We start from the raw sequence: 18,764 nt of genomic DNA, 5'->3' as shown, positions 1-18,764 counted from the left end.
TGGGATAAAAGATTTTGTATTTACTTACGAAAAATCTATTGTTAATTTTACCTGATGTAACACCGTTCTCTTGACGTTTATTATTTATTTTTTGCTTAATCCTTTCTTTTTAAACGTAAAGAGAATAATTTTTGTATGATAATCTGTTATTCATCCACACGAATATTACCATTCTTTTTGATATAATTTTTTTTATAAAAGAGACCCGCCGTTCTTTATCTGCTTTGATATAACTAGATTTATTTATATAAAGATATTTGAATGAAATCTCAACACAACATGCAATTTTATTAATCTGCTAACAGTTGGACATATTATCTTGTGATACTTCTTTAATTATAGAGCGCACGTGCTTCTCGCATAAAGAAAATAAATGTCGAATTTTTAATTTCTCATTAAGCAGATCCAGGATAAATCGGTCTGTCAGGAGAATTAGCGGATATGTCCTCGTTAATTAACTTATAAATTAATTAACTCATCGGATTATTCGCACTACACATTGTCGACTTTCGCGGTAAAAAAGAGAAAAAGGATTGTCTCCGGCACCTGTCGGCTTTTTCCCGTTCATTCGCGTCTATGCATTATTCGAGTGTTATATCGGGCAAATGTAAAAGCACCGAGAGGACGAAGTCGGCGAAATAGAGTTGAAAGTGGAAAATTAATATCCTTTGATGATCTATTGTTTCATTTTACGGCTTATTCGTTTCGCTGCCGACTTCTTATTGTCGCGTGAGTAAATTCAGTTCTCAATTTTTTTAGCTTCTCACTTCGCAAATATAATCTTTCTACTGAAAATTATATTCTATAATTCCGATTACTTGTTCATTGCTTGTCGATCTATAAATCTCTATAAATTGTATATTTATAAATAAAATTAATTTTTTAATAACTGAAGCTCCTTGGGTCAAATTTTTGCATCTTGTACATAACTTTTTATTAATTAATTTTCTATTAAATATTTTACTTGGATAAAATTTTTCTAATTTTACATATATCTAAAGTTGCAACTCTAATTGTAAAAAAAGATTTGATTTCTCTATTTCGAAAAGTCACAAACAACGACAAGATCGTCGGAGTACCGGATGGGCCGTGACCGTATCCTCCTCGCGAATAAATCATATTAAAGTTACAGTTATATGTCGACGATAGCGTTGTGTCGCTCCTCTGAAATTTACGAACTCACAAATAAAGAAAATTGCGAACGGTGCAGTTGGGACGGTTACGAGCGAGCTGAGCTGCGTCTTCCGCTCGAAAATTCGTATCCACCATTGTGATAAAATTTGCTCATTCTTATAAGATCCGTTCCATCCCAAGGATTGAATTTTTACGTATTTTATAGTAATGATGAGAAAGTGAGTAATCGTTCTTGTAAAATGCTACCGTAAAATATGGCTCCCTGAGGAAATATCTAAAATAACTGTGACATAAAAAAGTATTTTATTTTAGATGTATTCATATGATAAAATTATCACAGAAAATTAAATTAATATTTATAACGATATTATTAAATATATTAAATATATTATTAAAACGATAAATTATATTAGTTTATTAATTATTATACAGCAACATAAATATTAATTATTAAAATTTGATTATCACGATAAAAAAAGATCTTTTCTATTTCTGCTTCTTTCTTTAAAAATCTTTTAGTGTTAAAATTTAGTGTTAAAATCTGAATTTTTATTTCTTTTTAGATACAGGTAGTATTTCTAAAACTATCTCAACTTCTTAAAAGTTAAAATTACAACTTTAAATTTACGGACGTATTTTATCGCAGTAGAAGCAACAGCGTAAATGTCACACGTGATTATTATTGAAGTTGCCAAAAGACGGTATATTAATACAATATAACGATGGAGGCAGCAAACAAGACAAGTCGTAAAGTTCATTCATCAAAGTTTGGGAGCAAAACACTCCCAGGGGACGCTTATACATAAGAGGCGAAGGAGGCATTACACAGCCGAAGTTTACCAAATTTGCGTTACTCTCGGTAGCTTATTGTCACCGCAGAATTTGCATCGTTTTCTCTTAACCTACCGCATTGCCTTCTTCAAACTGCTTAGTCATTTCATGTGCAATATGACATTCTTTTCTTCATGAAATATTGAAACTGTACCAATTCAATGGCAAAACAGAATGACAAATATAACGAAATTCCCGAGAAGGTTCAAGGGATAAAGCAGTCGAGTAAGGAATATATGAATGTGTAATTTAAGTATTTAAAGGATGTAATAATAGAGTCTTCACATGCATGTTATGAAATCTTAACATGCACTTAATAATTTATAAGTTAATCTATTAGTATTTATATATTTATAATTGTCTATAAATAATATCCATTTAAACAGCTTTAATTTAACAAAAGCTTTGTGCCACATACTGTTTTCCCTAAATTAATAAAATATTTTACAAACGATAGATTTATTTTAATACGGATTAAGAGTGAAAAAAACAAGATTTTTTTGCACATATTTACGGTAATTATCGAATTGTATTCGATAATCTACGCGCTTTTGATCGCACAGGAATTTGACAATTAGTTCAATGAAATATGCAGTCGATTTTTCAAAGGATAATCCTCACATAGGGACAACCGGATTGCGTGCCGTCGCAATAATTCAGTCGAAACTCGCGTTGTTTTCCTGATCGTGGACCATTTATAAAGTATATACGCTTTAAATTGCTTTAGCGCATAATTTTACGCGCCATTTCTGTAACCCTCTCAATGTCTACATTTATCACGATATCTCTCTTGCTTCGCGATGTTCATTACCGATTGGTCGAGTAATGAATACTAGACGATGTTGAAGGCATGATATTAATGGCGTACGCGGATGCGGTTTCTCTCGAAATTAGATGCACCCGAATGCACGTGGAAACTGCACGAGGCAAATTGTTTCGTGCAAGCTAATTGTGGATGCATCGATAAATGATCGGTTAAATGTCAAATGAAACATGATAGCTATTACGCCGAACTTTAATTAGGTCACCAAGAAGTCAAGAGAGACAGATACACAGACAGAGACAGACAGATAAATTCTTCTAAAAGGGCTAAGATGTAATACAAACAAGTTTATAATATAATTGTTACATCAATTAAATAAATCAAATAAACTAAATAATGAAAATATACATATATACAAAATAATACAGAAAATAAAGAAAAAGTAATAAAATATAAAGCTAAAAAGCAGAGGAGAGAGAGAGAGAGAGAGAGAGAGAGAGAGAGAGAGAGATTTGTGACGAGTACAGTATTATTTCTGTACATATACAAAAAAGCGACCTTATTTGAGATACTATATTTGTTTCTTTCCCTCGTATACTTTTCTTACTTTTCTTCTCTATTCTTGGTCTTTTATTACTTTTTTCAGTTAAATACATTTCGACAAGTTCTTGTTCATTTCTTACATCCGCTTCCGAGGAATTTCTTGAAGTACTAGATAAATTCTTTAGTCAATGATCACTGTCGATGTCTTGTATCGAGCCAAGGATTACTGACATGTAGACGGACGCGTTAAATTAAATAGACGGACAGTGAGAAAACTCGCTTCGCGCGCTGCTGATGCGAAATATGCTCGCTGGTTTAAACGAACGTCTGCCCCATTTTATATGAGGCGAGACGTAACGCCGTAACTATCAATTTACCTATTTGTCCAGACGCCTATTCGTCCATTAATCTCCGTCGGTTGTCTAACGGGTGCTAAATTGCTCGTGTGCGCGCACGATGTTGATTCCTTTTTCTTCATTTGTCCATCAGATATGGGACTGTTCTCCATTTTTAATATATTAATGCGATGCGTAGCATTTTTTTTTTACAAACAACGCGAGTTATAAACGTCATTGAACTCAATTAATGAAAATGTATTGTTTCTGTAAATCATTAACTTCGTTAAATTACATAGAGTAGCGAAAGTCTTCGTAACTTATATAATGATGTTTGGAGAAATGAGTTTTTACTTGATTGCACAATGTTTATTAGTTCAAAGAAGAATATTGTAAATATTATTTTAAAGCAGTATTTTCTTTTTTCCAATTTTCTCGCGCAATTATGTCTTTGCTTCGCTCACATTTCTTTCCGAGTCTTTCATAAATACTGTTAGTTAGTAATATTGCTCGAGTTTAATTAATAATTCAGTTCGAGTAAAGTTACTAAATAAAGGTTGGTAGGAGCACAAGAAAGGAAAAACGAAAACATTGGAGTTCTTGGAAATCGTTTCTCTTTTCTTGAGGTGGATAGGATTTTGTTCTTCCTTCCTTCTGGTAGCGGCGTTCCCGGTGAGCTCACCTTTTTGCGATTAGTTATTAAGAAACATTATGAAGAATATACTTTATAAATAATGTATTTAACATTGTGGTTGTATATTTCCTTGATGTTCGATTTAATCTATAAATTGTCCAGAATAAATTTAAGGGTTCATGTTATAAATAATCAAGATAGAATTGTGATGTTCCTTATAAGCATTAATTGAATTAAATGTTAAGAAAAATGTGTTGGATTAGATATTATCAATTATGCAATTAATCTACAATTTTCAATCTTAAAAAGTCTTCTTGATAATAGCGATTAGATTGTGTAACGGTTATATATTCAACAAATACCATTCTAAAAGTGACCCTACACGTCAGTAGTACCGATAGGTAATATCGAATCAGTAATACTGACAGTATGCATCAATATTTTTAATATTTTTACAACCTTAGACGATTAGTATTATTGACAATCTATGTCACTTTAATTTTACCGTATATTACCGTAAACGTGGGTGACTTGGGACAAGTGTAGATGACTTGGGACAGCATGTATTTTTGTTAAATTTAATCATGGAATCTATCCATGAGTCTCTAAAGGAAGTTAAGCTAAGTTTAAATTTTAAACTTTCTTTAGAGATTACAGCATGTATTTTTGTTAAATTTAATCATGGAATCTATCCATGAGTCTCTAAAGGAAGTTAAGTTAAGTTTAAATTTTAAACTTTTTCTTTAGAGACTCATGGATGGATTCCATGATTGAATTTAACAAAAATACATGCTGTCCCAAGTCACCTACACTTGTCCCAAGTCACCCACGTTTACGATATTTATTGCACTGTGACATACTATGACATGGATCCTAATAAAGCGTCACTGATGCTCAAGAATCAAAACTCAAATTACTGTTAATATTCTGCATCAATCCATCAATATTAATAATGCACGATCACTGACAGTATTATTGACACAAATACTGACAGTATTATTGACTATGTAGGATCACCTTTATATATCCCATTAAGTACATACTTCCAAGGGACATCTTAAAGACGTCCAAAGGGCGTATATCTATGTCCTCGAACGTCCTAAGGAACGTTCCCAGGATGTCTTGAATAAAATGCTATATGGGTTATAAAAACGGGTTACGCTAGACTATGTAAAGATAACGGAGTGTGGGTGTATATATATATACGCGTGCATGTCGCTTGCCGAGGAAAGAGATATGCACTCGAGGACGATGATGGAACGGGTGATCGATAGCGAATTTACGCCGAGAAATAATATCCTTTCGCTACGCGGCTGTGTCTATTCTGTCGAATATGTGTATCCATATGTTGCAAACTGAGAATACCTTCACCGTCTCGTATTTAAAATGTCGTCTTTCCCGCGTGTGAAAGATACTCCGGTAATCTCTCATCCGCAAAAACGTATTCAAGTCACGACTAACGTTAATTTTGCTATTACGGCACATACCTGTGACGCGGATCGTACGCTGGTAAAATTACAATGGAATTTACGACTCCGAATTTTCCAACGGTTACGAAAATGTCGAGATCTAAGACTGGAAGCAAGAGTGACACAGGATTATTTGAAACATCCTAAGTACGCGAAAATCTAATGTTGAAATTTTAGAGCGTATTCAGAAATTATGCGCGAGCTAGGAATTACTTTTCAAACTATTCTATATAGAGAAGAGTTGCTGAATACGTACTTCATCAATATTTTATATTATTATATTTAATATAAACAACATTTAGTGATAAAATTTTACGGCCGTTTCTGTACAATCGTTGCATTGTTCGGATAAATAGTATCGAGTAGAGTGGCTCGTTGATCAATTTTTACGAACGAAAATGTTAAACATCAAAAAAATTATTAATATTAAATAAAAGAAATCTTTATACATACATATATATATATTCGAAATACGGGAGATCCAGATTCGAATTCCGGCTGAGGCAATATTTTTTGCAATGAAACGTTCGCAGATTTAAGATTTTAAGATTCTCATTAACATCACATTACTAATATTCTTACAAAGATACTTAATGATATTAAAAATTATTAAATTGCTTATCAATTTAATAAGTGATATTACTATTCTAGTTCTACTTATAATTACATTTTAAGACTAAAAAAGATTTTGGAGTGCGGTTTGTAAAATTATATATGATATGTATTATAAATTCACACAGAAATATTTAAGCACTAAAATCCACTTTGATTGAATATAGAAATATTCTCTTATATTTAATTAAAATTATTAAATTGCTTGTTAATTTAATATGTGGTATTACTACTCTAATTCTATTCATGATTGCGTTTCAAGAAGATTTCAGTTTATCGAATCAGATATGTATATAAGTTCATGCGAAAATATTAAAGCGCCAAGATCTATTTCAATCGATAGTTTCTTACTTAATTGGATTTATTCTGATCAGTATGTCCAATTTAGGATTATAATTGAAAATGCTGAAACCATCGAAATTTTGCATACTTTATCTTTATGACATTATCATTACATGCAAGTGCGAACCGGTACTTGGTACTATTTGTTCGGACATCGCAACAATAACTACAGAAACAACTACCGCGAGGTTACAACTATGTAGGACATGAATTGCAGACACTTCCACCTGTCACTTTGTGTAAATACATTTATCAACGTTGATTTATATTTTTAAAAATCTTGTTTATATTTGTACCATCCATATATATTTCGAAATTCGAACTTTGACATTTCTAGACGTAGGCTATATTTGAGTAGTTCAGTATATTCGCGAACTGTTCGGTAAGAGTTTGGCACACGTATTTTCGCCTCGAGATTGAGGACTGCATGAGAAGTTGTCGAGTACGTGCAAGGAACATCACGCGAGTTGCATCGCGGGAATGTTGATTCATCCATCGGAAAGTTTCATGACGTATCGATCAGTGTCAGATCGGTTCGCCTAATTAAGCGATATGTTCATCGTTTTAATAAAACAGGCATGTAAACGCGAGCGATGATGCGCCGCGGCGATACAAGTAATCATCATCGTCGATGTTGTTGAGTCCTGTTTCCCATTTCCGATATTACCCGCGAGCAGCCGTTAATAATGTAAATTGTCGTGACCGGCTTTCTGTCGACATAAATCGCGCGTATTGACGCGAATCGGATCGCTTCATCAAAAGTCGGACGAGAGTTAATCGCTATACATTTAATACTGACATACGCGAGCGTCATTAAATAAATGACAAAATTATGAATAATGAGGATAGATTTACATACAGAAAATTTATCTCGCGAAGGTAACGAGACAAAATAAAAATCGTGTCTTTCATTAATTTTAATAATAATGAGACGAAATATTTATTTAAAAAAGTAGATGAGCACAACAAACAAAATCAGGGAACATTGTATTTTTAGTAATAATAAAACAAAAATTTGTATGGAAACTCTGTTAAAACCAAATTGATATTTAAAATAGAAAAACAGAAACGCGCGTGGAAGCAAATATGAATATATAATCACAGAGTAAAAAAATATTTAGAGTTTCTCGCAAAATCTAAGTATTATTCTAATTATATCATTATATATTCTTATTCGCGCTTTTATATACTTTTCTATTTTACATTCCTATTTCACGATATGTATTTTATTGATCTTATATATATATATATATATATATATATACATCTTTATTAATTATGGAGAGAAATTTATGAGATGACATCAAATATATAAAGGAGAAGCACGCAATAAAATATGAACAGATATCTTGTGCGGGTAGTGTACCGTAATTATGCAGTCGCGGCTGTAGAAACAACTCAGCGGTAGTCATCATTGCGCGAAATGATTAATTCCACTTGTACGTCAAAGCACTTCAAAGATCTCGAAGTCTTGACACAGATTCTACAGAAGTCGGCAATGACAACGTGGTTTTAAAGACAGAGAGAGAGAGAGAGAGAGAGAGAGAGAGAGAGAGAGGAGGGGGGAACTTTTAATTAACTTATGCTGCTGCATTTTGTCAGCTTATACCGAGTGCTCCTGTTATTTCGCATTTTTGGAGTACATTCCCTACGGCAAAAAAAAAGGGGAAATAATCCATCTCTCGCGAATTGCGAAACTTTTCGTATCTTTCGTGCGCCGAACTCGCGGCCATCGAGAAACTTAAGACATGTTTTACTTGCGACCTCGCGTAAATAACTAGCCAAAAGCAACACAGCGGTTTTTTATGCGGGAAATATAATTGCAGAATTTTCCGCAAGGACAACTGAAAATAGATAAATTACGATAAGCAGTGAATAAGCAGAGATAAAATTTTGCTTTTAGTAATATTTAATTTTTTCCAGAATATATTTACAAATATATGAGCAATTTATATAATATATTTTTGTAATATATAATAAATTATATAATATAATATTTTTTGTAATATGTTTTTGTAAGAGAAAAAAAGGTATGAAACATATACGATTTTTTGTTTCAGTTAAACCTGGTTGAAAATAAAATTATTTGAAATTAGTGAATTAAATAGTACATATTTTTGAATGGATAATAATGGTTAATCTTTAGAGGAGTTTATTAAAGTCTTGCAGAGAGAGAGAGAACTTTTCTTTAGGTAAAGTTTCTTATGATTCATTATTTCATTCCTTGCATCAAAACGTGATACTGTTTCAGCGCCACTATAGTGTTCCGTTCTATATAAAGATTAAATCAGGATAATTACAACAGTATATATAATACTTAAACAAAGAGAAATTTTACAAGGAAAATGTATGTTAGGGAGATTAACAAGTCCTTCAAAGCGTAAATTCTGTACACACTCTTTTACTTTTATATAAATTACCACATACAGAATTAAATTTTATTAAAAGATTATTTTATCCCAATTAACACGTATAGGATTTAAATATATTTCCTAAATATTTAATGAGATATTTAGGAAACATACCACTTTCTGAGTATGTATCTAATGTTTTATGATCTTATAAAAAGCATATATAAGACCAACATGACTACTTAGATTTATTATGTATATGTAACATATACACTGTTACATCTATAGTGTTAAATTTAACTTGACGTGAGTCGTCACTGCTCCTACTAAATATATCGTTATTTACCAAAACGATAATTAAATTTGACACTATAGATATTTAACAGTGTAAATTAAAGTATACATATACAAGTTGCTACGCTGTCGTAATATAAATTCAAACAAATTAAATCAATATTAATCTATTTCATTAATAAAACTAAAATATCCGACGTATTCCGATTATTGAGCAAATATAATGTTAATGCAGTTTTAGAATATTACGAGCGTGACGCATTTCTGTCGTTTTTACTCGACGATCGCGTGTTCCCGGATAATCAGTAAATAGGCAAATACTTGAGCCATGTGAGCACAATCGATCGGGCGAAGTTTATTTAGCGTTTATCGAAGCCGGACTGATCGTCTTAGTGAGCGCTGCGTAAATATTTATCATTTACGTGACCGTGCTTGTCCTCCGCGTCGCTGGATCAATCGATCGATCTCTCATATGGGAATATTCCCTTCGTTTTTGTTGCAGCTTAAGAACCGAGCAGCCTAGCGGCCTGGACACTGGCGGAGTCCGGCTGGAGCTGAGTAAGGCCCTCAATCTCTGGGCCAGAAATTCGAAGCTCACCTTCCAGGAGATCAACAGTGATCACGCCGACATCCTGGTCTATTTCCACCGGTAAGTTTAATTTAAATTAAGTTTAATCGAAATTTCATTTAATTTAACAACCTACTTATCCTGGCATGCATATGTATATATTTTGATATTTTAAGTGATTGACTCCGCGATTAAAATTGTTTTCAACGCTAAAAATGTGCACGTTAAGCAAGAATGACATTTCATGATGAATACTTTGTTATTGAGTAGAATTTTGAGATTAATTAATTCATTATTATAATAATATAAATGAACAATAATTATTAAAGCATTGTTAGAATGCCAGGCATTTTAATAATAGATCTGGACACGGAGATAATCCACGAAACGCATAGTTTCTGCAATACACAAAATAAGTAAAATATAAGTAAACTGCCTATATGAGCCTTTGTGATTGTTAGTGCGTAAATAATATATTTATAAGGCTTTAAGATATAATTCGCAAACAATTGGAATATACTCACAAACTGCAAACGTTTCGATTCTGCATTTGACAATGAGTTCTCTTCAGTATGGAAGTCAAGTATAAACTAGAACTCGTAGTTTATACTTGACTTCCGCAACTGTAGAGGACTCGAATCCAGAATCGAAACGTTTACAGTTAACTTTGTTGACATTCCAATTGTTTGCGAATTAATGCTTCATAAATACAATATATTATTTACTTATATTTTGTTTATTTTTAAAATCACAGAACTATTTTTATTTTAAGCTATTATATATTATAATAATTTAAATCAACCAGTTTTGGTATTTGGCAGTGATAGAAACTAGGTTTAAGCGTTCGGATTCTAGACAAAACTTTTAGAAATTCCAGCAGTGGCATAACTACTTACATCGTATGCGTAATAAAATAATAGCTGACTTGATGCCATACTGTGTAAAGTCGCAAACTCGCGATAAATATTAATTTTGTTGCACTGTTCGAGTCTATTTGACTCGAAATAATTTTTATTTCCCCGGTATATCTTTATGTTATGTAAATATTTTCACATTTCACTTTGTTTTATTTAACTTTGTTTCATAGCTCAAAAATATTAATTTGACTATAAAGTTTTAACGATTTTTAAATTTTTATTTAAAATTTTTTAATGTATAAAATAACGAGGTTCTATTAACTATACAATACATTCGAACAAAGCAGTAAAATTAAATTCGATGATAACTGATAATTTTGTTGGCAGAATGCCAGATAATATTCGCGTTGCGCATTGTTCAGAGGTTATCATGGAGATGGATATCCATTCGATGGCAGAGGTCAGATCCTGGCCCACGCATTCTTCCCTGGCAAGGATCGCGGTGGAGACGCTCACTTCGACGAAGAGGAAATATGGTTGCTGGAGGATGAGAGCAACGAAGAGGGTAAGCAAATCAGAATTTCTCCGGTGGTCGTGCCTCAAATTATTCAAATCCCTCGCGCGAGCAATTGGAATATATGAACTCAGAGAAAATATAGCAAATATTCGAACGATGAGGCAAAAGAAAACAGACAAAAACTAGTTACTCCTAATAAATACTGTTTACTCCAATCTTTCGTAGCGAATGAACTATTTATTCAGCTCTTTTCGGAGAGTCTGCTCGAATTGTTCGAAGGATTAAAATACTTCAAGTGTTACATGAGTTGGTTAATCATCGGTTTGATTAATCATATATTGTTACAAATATTTGAACTCTCTCTCTCTCTCTCTCTCTCTCTCTCTCTCGAAATTCCCAACATTTTGCACGTCGAACTTCTCTCCCATTATTTCAAGGCATAAACTTTCGCGATAATAATTATCCAAGTCATCCGTGTTTTGGTGGTGCGCCAACTCGGTCATCTGATATAAGGCACGGTCACGCCTGTGGGAAAGAGGGATAACTCCAGAAAGCGGTCCTTTCAATTCTATCGAGACAAGGTGTTATATCGTCGGATCAATATAAAACGCTGGACGGCGTTTTATGCAAAGGTATTCATGAGCAGTGTACGTGAGCGTCTGAAGAATTGTTTGTGAGCTTCCTCTATCGATTTTATCGATGTATTTTCTACCTCTTTTAATGCAATAAGAATTGTTTTGTCTTGAACTTCTCAAACAATGGTACACATACGATACGTGACATTTACCAATATTAATTATTACAGCGTAGCTTTATATTCGACAGATTCAATTCCAGCATATATTTCCTCTCTTTTAACGTAACTAAAATTAAAATTTCGAATTTTTCAATTACATTATATTACCAAATATGTTTGAAAATTAAATGGATGATTGCTTAATTATTTTCACGGATCTTTTTATATAACTGAAGTATCTCTTTATACAAAATTAATTAAAATGCTTTTAATTAACATAGATAGCCGAATAATTTAATATAAATGATAAATGACGTATAAAATAATAGTTTAAAATTATTAAAGTCAGGTTTTATTTTAATATCTTTAAAAAATTTGTGTGTATAATATGTACGTATATTTGTACAATTGATATATAAATATCCTTATAATTATACATTATCATGGCTACAAGATTTTTCGAGTGCTGATGTTTAATACATCACGCTTTTCTTTTCTTCAGCAGATCAAACACTTTGAATCATATTTTCTTTAGCCGCGTTTCGATGTATCAATTGAAACAATTATCTACAATAGGTCTGTTTTCTTTAGTTGATTTCTTGTTGCACTGTTCGTCTTTTCTCTTTTTCTCTTTACGTTGAACGATGTAAGAAGTTCAACTAAAAAGACAAGCCTAATTCCTAATGAAAATTAACAAGAAAGTGCAAACCCAGACAGAGACAGACAACCTGTTGGAATGATTAACGATGTTTCCTTAACAGGTCGGCAACCGCGTGTGCGTTTAATTAGCGCACAATTGAGACGACGTGACGATGCTGTAGGCGAAAGCCAGGAGAAGATAGACAGGGTTTAGATAGAGCCGATTTCTCGACGCAAGTTGCGAGGATCTACTATGTCCCTTGTGCTTCCATCAAGATTGCTTAATTGCGTAATTCGCGGCGTGAATCACTCCATGATTACGACCTCGTAATTGCAACAGTTAACCAAGCGACGTGCCATAGCGCAATAGTTAAAGCTGCCGACTGTCTCCCCGTTTACGCGTTACAATATTGCGCATTTGATTCCACATCCCCTATAGTATATCCTGCTGATATTTGCAATTACCTACTCACATTACAATATGGTGTTTTTATCTTTCAATAGCTATTATAATATATTGTATTTAATAAAATACGAGATATTTATTAATGTATGTTATGCACATAGTACACAGCTGTAATTATTGATATTATTAGAAGTTATATTTTGTTCATAAATTATATTTTATCGCGACACGAATTTTATATTTTTTTTGTATATTATAGGCATAATATTTCATAAATATATTACAAAAATTATATTAAAAGGATTATTATCTTTTATAAATATCTTTCATCAAACATTGATTATATATATATAATTTTGATATGGCAATTTTCTCTTGTAGAAAGATAATTATACATGTCAGATTAATACGTATTAATTAATTAACACAAGGTTTTAAAGAGCTTGATTTATTGTTCCGTGTTAAAACGGGAACTTTTGTTTCCAGCAACCATTTAATTATTTCTCATTTCCGCTGAGTAAGTTTTATACCGTTGATTTATTACCGGTAGGAGTAGTTAGTACAGAATAATTAGAGACGATTTGTATACGGCAGTTGACAATTTATCGCAGCGGGAAAGATGGCGTGAAGTATTTCGGTCGATAAGCTCATCCCCGTGCAAATCGAGCGTTGCAACAAAAGTTCGTCATCTCATTTCTGCCGTCATGGATACTTCTATCGTCATCGTTGCAACGTTCCTGTATAATGCGTTTCCGCACTTTCTTCGTGCACTATATTCTCTACCCGGGGATTTCAAGCAACGGAGAATGAACATCGTAGAATACAATTCGAAGTAGCAGCTTTTTCCCCCGACAAGAACTAATTTGCTCGAGCAAATCCGCTTTAGCAAAAATAAAACTGCTGCAACGCGAGAAGTTGGTTGCAACGAAGAATGAGAAGTCTTAAGAGCCTTCCCGACTTTCGTAATTTACAAAAGAGTGATTCATAATAATATGTAGCTCTCAAGTCGATAATTTTCGTATTTTTGCATTTCAACTTATTGCTTAAACAATATTAAATTTTTTCTAAAAAAAAATAGTCAACGGTATTATATATTTGTATAATCAGAGTTTTACGTTTTCATAATTAATTTCAAGTGAATGAAATTTTACGGAATAGCAGACGAAATTTTAACTACGAAGAGATTGGCGGTAGAAAAAGCAGAAAACACTCCGGAAATGGAGATAGCACAGATTGAATAGAGATACGACTGTGAGCGCGTATTTCTTTGACATTATAAAGAAGAACCGAAAAACGTTTTTAATTGAAAAGTTCAAAGCTTTATTTAAACACAAATTTTTTTTTTCCTCGTTAACGGTGATTCTCTTGGTCGGACACTTGAAACTCTGGCGTTAACTTGCGCGTTAAGCGTTTAACGCGGTTAAAGTTCATTTTACGTGCTCTCGGCTACGAGTCGAGGAATTTTCTCTCAGCGAAACTTTAATCGAAACTCTTAATAACAACATCGTTGGCCTTATCGCCGGCGGTGATAACGGCACGTCCGCCCCTCCTGTAATCTTCTCTGCGTCGTGCAAGCGCGGTTCTTAGCACTTCGCAAAGCCGCGACTAATTTTCTCGTCCCGTAAGAAGAGGTTGATTTAATCACCATCACGTTCCAGCTATTAATTAACCGTATTAATTAATCGAACTATTGTTCCACTATCGAAAGTTGAGCGAGCTTTGGCACGATTACTTGGTAAATTATTATTTGGGTCCGATTCCCCATCGCTCGAATCTTGATTGGCGTCGTTAATATTGCGTCGACTTAGTCTCTGGCGCAGCCGGCCGCATTCATAGTGCACATTAGCATAATTATGACCGTACGTTACTGTGACACTGCCACAGGAGTTCTCTCTCTCTCTCTCTCTCTCTCTCTCTCTCTCTCTCTCTCTCTCTCTTTTTGTCATTATCAACTACTGCATGAGCGCTCAAACAGTTAATTTCGGCGGGGCGAATTAGCAACGAGGTGTTATGACTTTGTTTCGATATAATTATTTTGTTCGAACGTTGAGAATGTATAAGAATATTTAACGTAAGAAAAAAATACATTTTTTCAATTTTTTTTTCTTCAATTTCTGTATAATATAAATAATAAATGTTTATACAAGCGAACAGTCAAAAATAATATTTCACGTATATATATTTAAATTCTGCAATCAATTTAATTTTGCTTATAAAGATGTTTTAAAAGTTGAATATTAAAGAATTATTACTACAGTTATAAAAAATGAAAAAATCAAATTTTAATCGAAGAGATAAGTAATGTAAGTAATTTGAAAGCACGAAAAAAAAGGCTCCAAAGGAAATGATAGTAGTTCTGGCACGTATACAAGATCTTACTAAACGGCGAGTTTGATTTTGATAAGTGTTACTGAGAGTTGATTTTTTCGTTAGCTGAGCCAAGAGAAACCTTTTGCGGTATCTATGTACCGTGGTTAAAAGAATTACAGCACCGTCGGCTACGTAGAGCGGATATTTCGGAGGAAAGTTTCGCTGAAAGAAATTAAGCTCTCCCGCAATGTCATTTTTGCTTGCATTCCTTTCGCTTCTCTCTCTCGATCTCTCTCTCGCTCGCTCGCTCGCTCTTTTTTGTCCCTAGAAAGTTTAGAATTCGTGAGATTCACGAAAGTCACGAAAAATTTTGTAAAATCCACGTACGTTTGTCAGGCACTGTAATTATTAAAATTAAAATCAAAGGAGAATTATAATACTCACGAGAAAGGAAACGTATTATGACGAGAAAATAAAATCAAATCGAGATTGAAACGATTAATGTAATACGTTCAATCCGATTACTGTTGGTGATCTCCATAAAGCAAACTTTCTTCAGAGAAACGTTTTATTACAGCAATGTGATTCGCAAACTATTCACATCTCAGTTTCTCGCAGTTTGCGAAGACAGTGCGACTGAATTCACTCGTGCGAACGTGACATCAGTGACGTGACATTAGTAATTCATAACTGACAACTGCGGTTGTGGATGTCACTCGCAAATCGGTTACATTTGTTCTCCGTCCAGGACATATATCCGCACCCTCTCTCTCTCTCTCTCTCTCTCTCTCTCTCTCTCTCTCTCTCTCTCTCTCTCTCCTTCCTTCGAACGAGGTTAATTTGCAGCGACGGCCGCTTCGCCATTAATTGCGTTTGCCTAACGAGAATTATTAACTGTTGGCGTTGTAGGGTGATACCACTTGCGACGATCATTTAGATTAATGGTTTATGAGTAATCGCTGACCAATCAGAATTGAGGATAATCAGACAAACAAAAAATAAGTAAAACATCCATCTTAGATACTGAAGTGACGATCTTTTTTATATAAACATTTTATTTCGTTAAGAAGATTTATTTTGTGAGAGGGATAAAAGTATTTTTCTCTTTTTACATATAAAAAGTAGGCAAGGATGCTGTTTCTTTTGTAATGCTTTTATTCACAGTCCCTTATTAATTAACTTTTACAATATTACATTGTATAAAATGCGTCAAATAATGTCTCGCACATTAGAATTTTGCGACACAGAAGTCGCGTTGTCCCGTCTATTAGTCATCTTTCTGCTCATTTAACTCGCAAGAGACGAATACGGCGTGAAGGAGAGAAGACTTGAAGAGGAGACCATATCTCTCTCCGGAATATAACGTAAGTTTCCTCGTTGCGCGTTGTAGTGTAATGTGTACTCGTCATCCCAGTAATATTTTTGGTACTCAGAGAAAGCTCTTGACGGGATCCCAGGATAATGTGCGTAAGTCGGATTGACGATAAACGATAAACGCGCTGCTTTTCCGAACAATTGTAGTCTGGTTTTATCGCTTTGTGTTTCAAAAGCTTGCACGATAAAAACAGGAAATCGTGAATAGATATCCTCAGTAATTCGCAAACACCTTTATTCATGTTATGTACGTTTTATACTTATCGCTTTATGTCGCCTACGAGGTTTTATGTCCATACTACGCTTAAACGAATGACGATATTTCAGATGTACGATAGCTTTGAACTGGATCTGTAAAAATTGCGTTAAATCTTTTATAGAAAAACTATAAAGGGAGATATTATAAAAATTTTGATTACTTACTCTTGGAGTTATTTACTTAGCAACAAAGTATAGATTTGCACTTGGGTAATTACGAATTCTAATAAATCTTATATCTTAATCTTTTGTTGAATATTTTAAATATACGTATACATATAGTATATAATTTTTTATGGCATTCATACATACACATATATATAAATTATATATGTTTTTATATAAATATATTTTATAATCTTTTAGAGATTCTTCCTTTTGCAACGAGACGAATTTATGAGCAGTCACATAGTTTTTATAATGGTCGAATTAAAAAAAATTTAATGACTGGGAATTTTTCGCGAAGTTTCAATAACAAGATACCGTGGATTTTTCTCGGCAATGCAAGCAACGATTCGCTATACTATCAATTTTTCCGGTGACAGCAACTCCCCTCGAATCGGGGATCGCTTTACGATCCTAACCCATATCTGGAATAGTAGTTCCTCGATGCGGGTTGGAATCGAATCAGAGCGAAACGAAACGAAACGAAATGAAGGCGGAGATTCCGCGGCGGTGGTGACGGCGGCGGTGGCAATTCCCGATGCAATTGCCCGGAAAACTCGACACGTGAACACGAAAAAGTTTCGATACGCTTTTCTCTACTATGACTTGGTGTCTTTGGAGGTAGTAAAGAAAATAAGGATGAAGGTATCAAAGATAAAACTACTTTGAACATTTTTATCAAAAGATATGATGTAGAAGTTGATTTTGAATAATGTAGAAAAATGCATCTCAGTTGCATTAAATTTCAAACGAATGTTGCTATTTAAATAACTTTATAAAGAATTATGTCCTTAAATATATTATTTTGTCCTTCGAAAAACATTATATTGATATATTTATATGTTGATGTTACAGTTGTTTCGTAACGATTTCGTTTTTGCCTCCGCGAAATATTTGCCAAAGTTCAATATGTTGTGATTCTTGCAAATCTGTATACGACTCTTGTCTTTCATATCAGCAAATATTGCAATTGACGCGAGGTGCATCGCACAAATAAAACTAAGGCATTAGATATGTAGGTATTCTCATCCGCCATCTTGGCCGTTCCTCTTTATTAATATGTTTATAGTATGATTAGTGACAAAGGTAAATGTTAAGAAGAGCTTTTAATAAATTTTAATAAAAATACACTAAATCGATGCGTTTTCGTGTAAAAATAAAGATTTGACAAGAAAAAAGTGTCGCTCTGCTCCGCAAACCGAAATATTAATCCTTAAAGTCGACTACCAGTCGACTTAGAAAATCTGTCATAACAGTGGTTCACTATGCTTTAAAAACCTAAATTCTTTGCTAAAGTAGTGAATTTGTATTTTAAAAACAGTGAATTTGTGTTTTTAACGCAGTGAAGATACTTTTTTCTTGTCAAATCTTTATTTTTACCCGAAAACGCATCAATTCAGTATATTTTTATCAAAATTTGAGATGAGCGGGTTCTTCTTATTTAACATTTACCTTTGTCACTAATCGTCATTAATTTGTCACTATAACAATCAAGTAGAACCAAAATGGCGGATAGGAATACCTACATATTTACACTGAGAAAAATTTCCGGGCTTTATCCGTTCAAAAAGTAACAAACAGATATTTCCGATTGATTTTGATCGGATTTATAAGACTATCCGATCA

General features: G+C 33.3%; 1 protein-coding gene across 1 annotated transcript in view; it reads left to right on the top strand.

The window, feature by feature from the left end:
- Mmp2 (Matrix metalloproteinase 2) overlaps positions 1-18,764 on the top strand; it is a 188,325-nt gene that overhangs the window by 138,352 nt on the left and 31,209 nt on the right. Inside the window, exons 5-6 of the mRNA XM_018505661.1 lie at positions 9,811-9,957; positions 11,156-11,298. Coding sequence (XP_018361163.1) covers positions 9,811-9,957; positions 11,156-11,298 — 290 coding nt within the window. The remainder of the gene's footprint in view (positions 1-9,810; positions 9,958-11,155; positions 11,299-18,764) is intronic.

Source organism: Trachymyrmex cornetzi, unplaced genomic scaffold (genome assembly GCF_001594075.2).
Source record: "Trachymyrmex cornetzi isolate Tcor2-1 unplaced genomic scaffold, Tcor1.1 scaffold21, whole genome shotgun sequence".
Taxonomy (NCBI): domain Eukaryota; kingdom Metazoa; phylum Arthropoda; class Insecta; order Hymenoptera; family Formicidae; genus Trachymyrmex; species Trachymyrmex cornetzi.
This window is presented reverse-complemented; position numbering and strand designations above follow the sequence as displayed.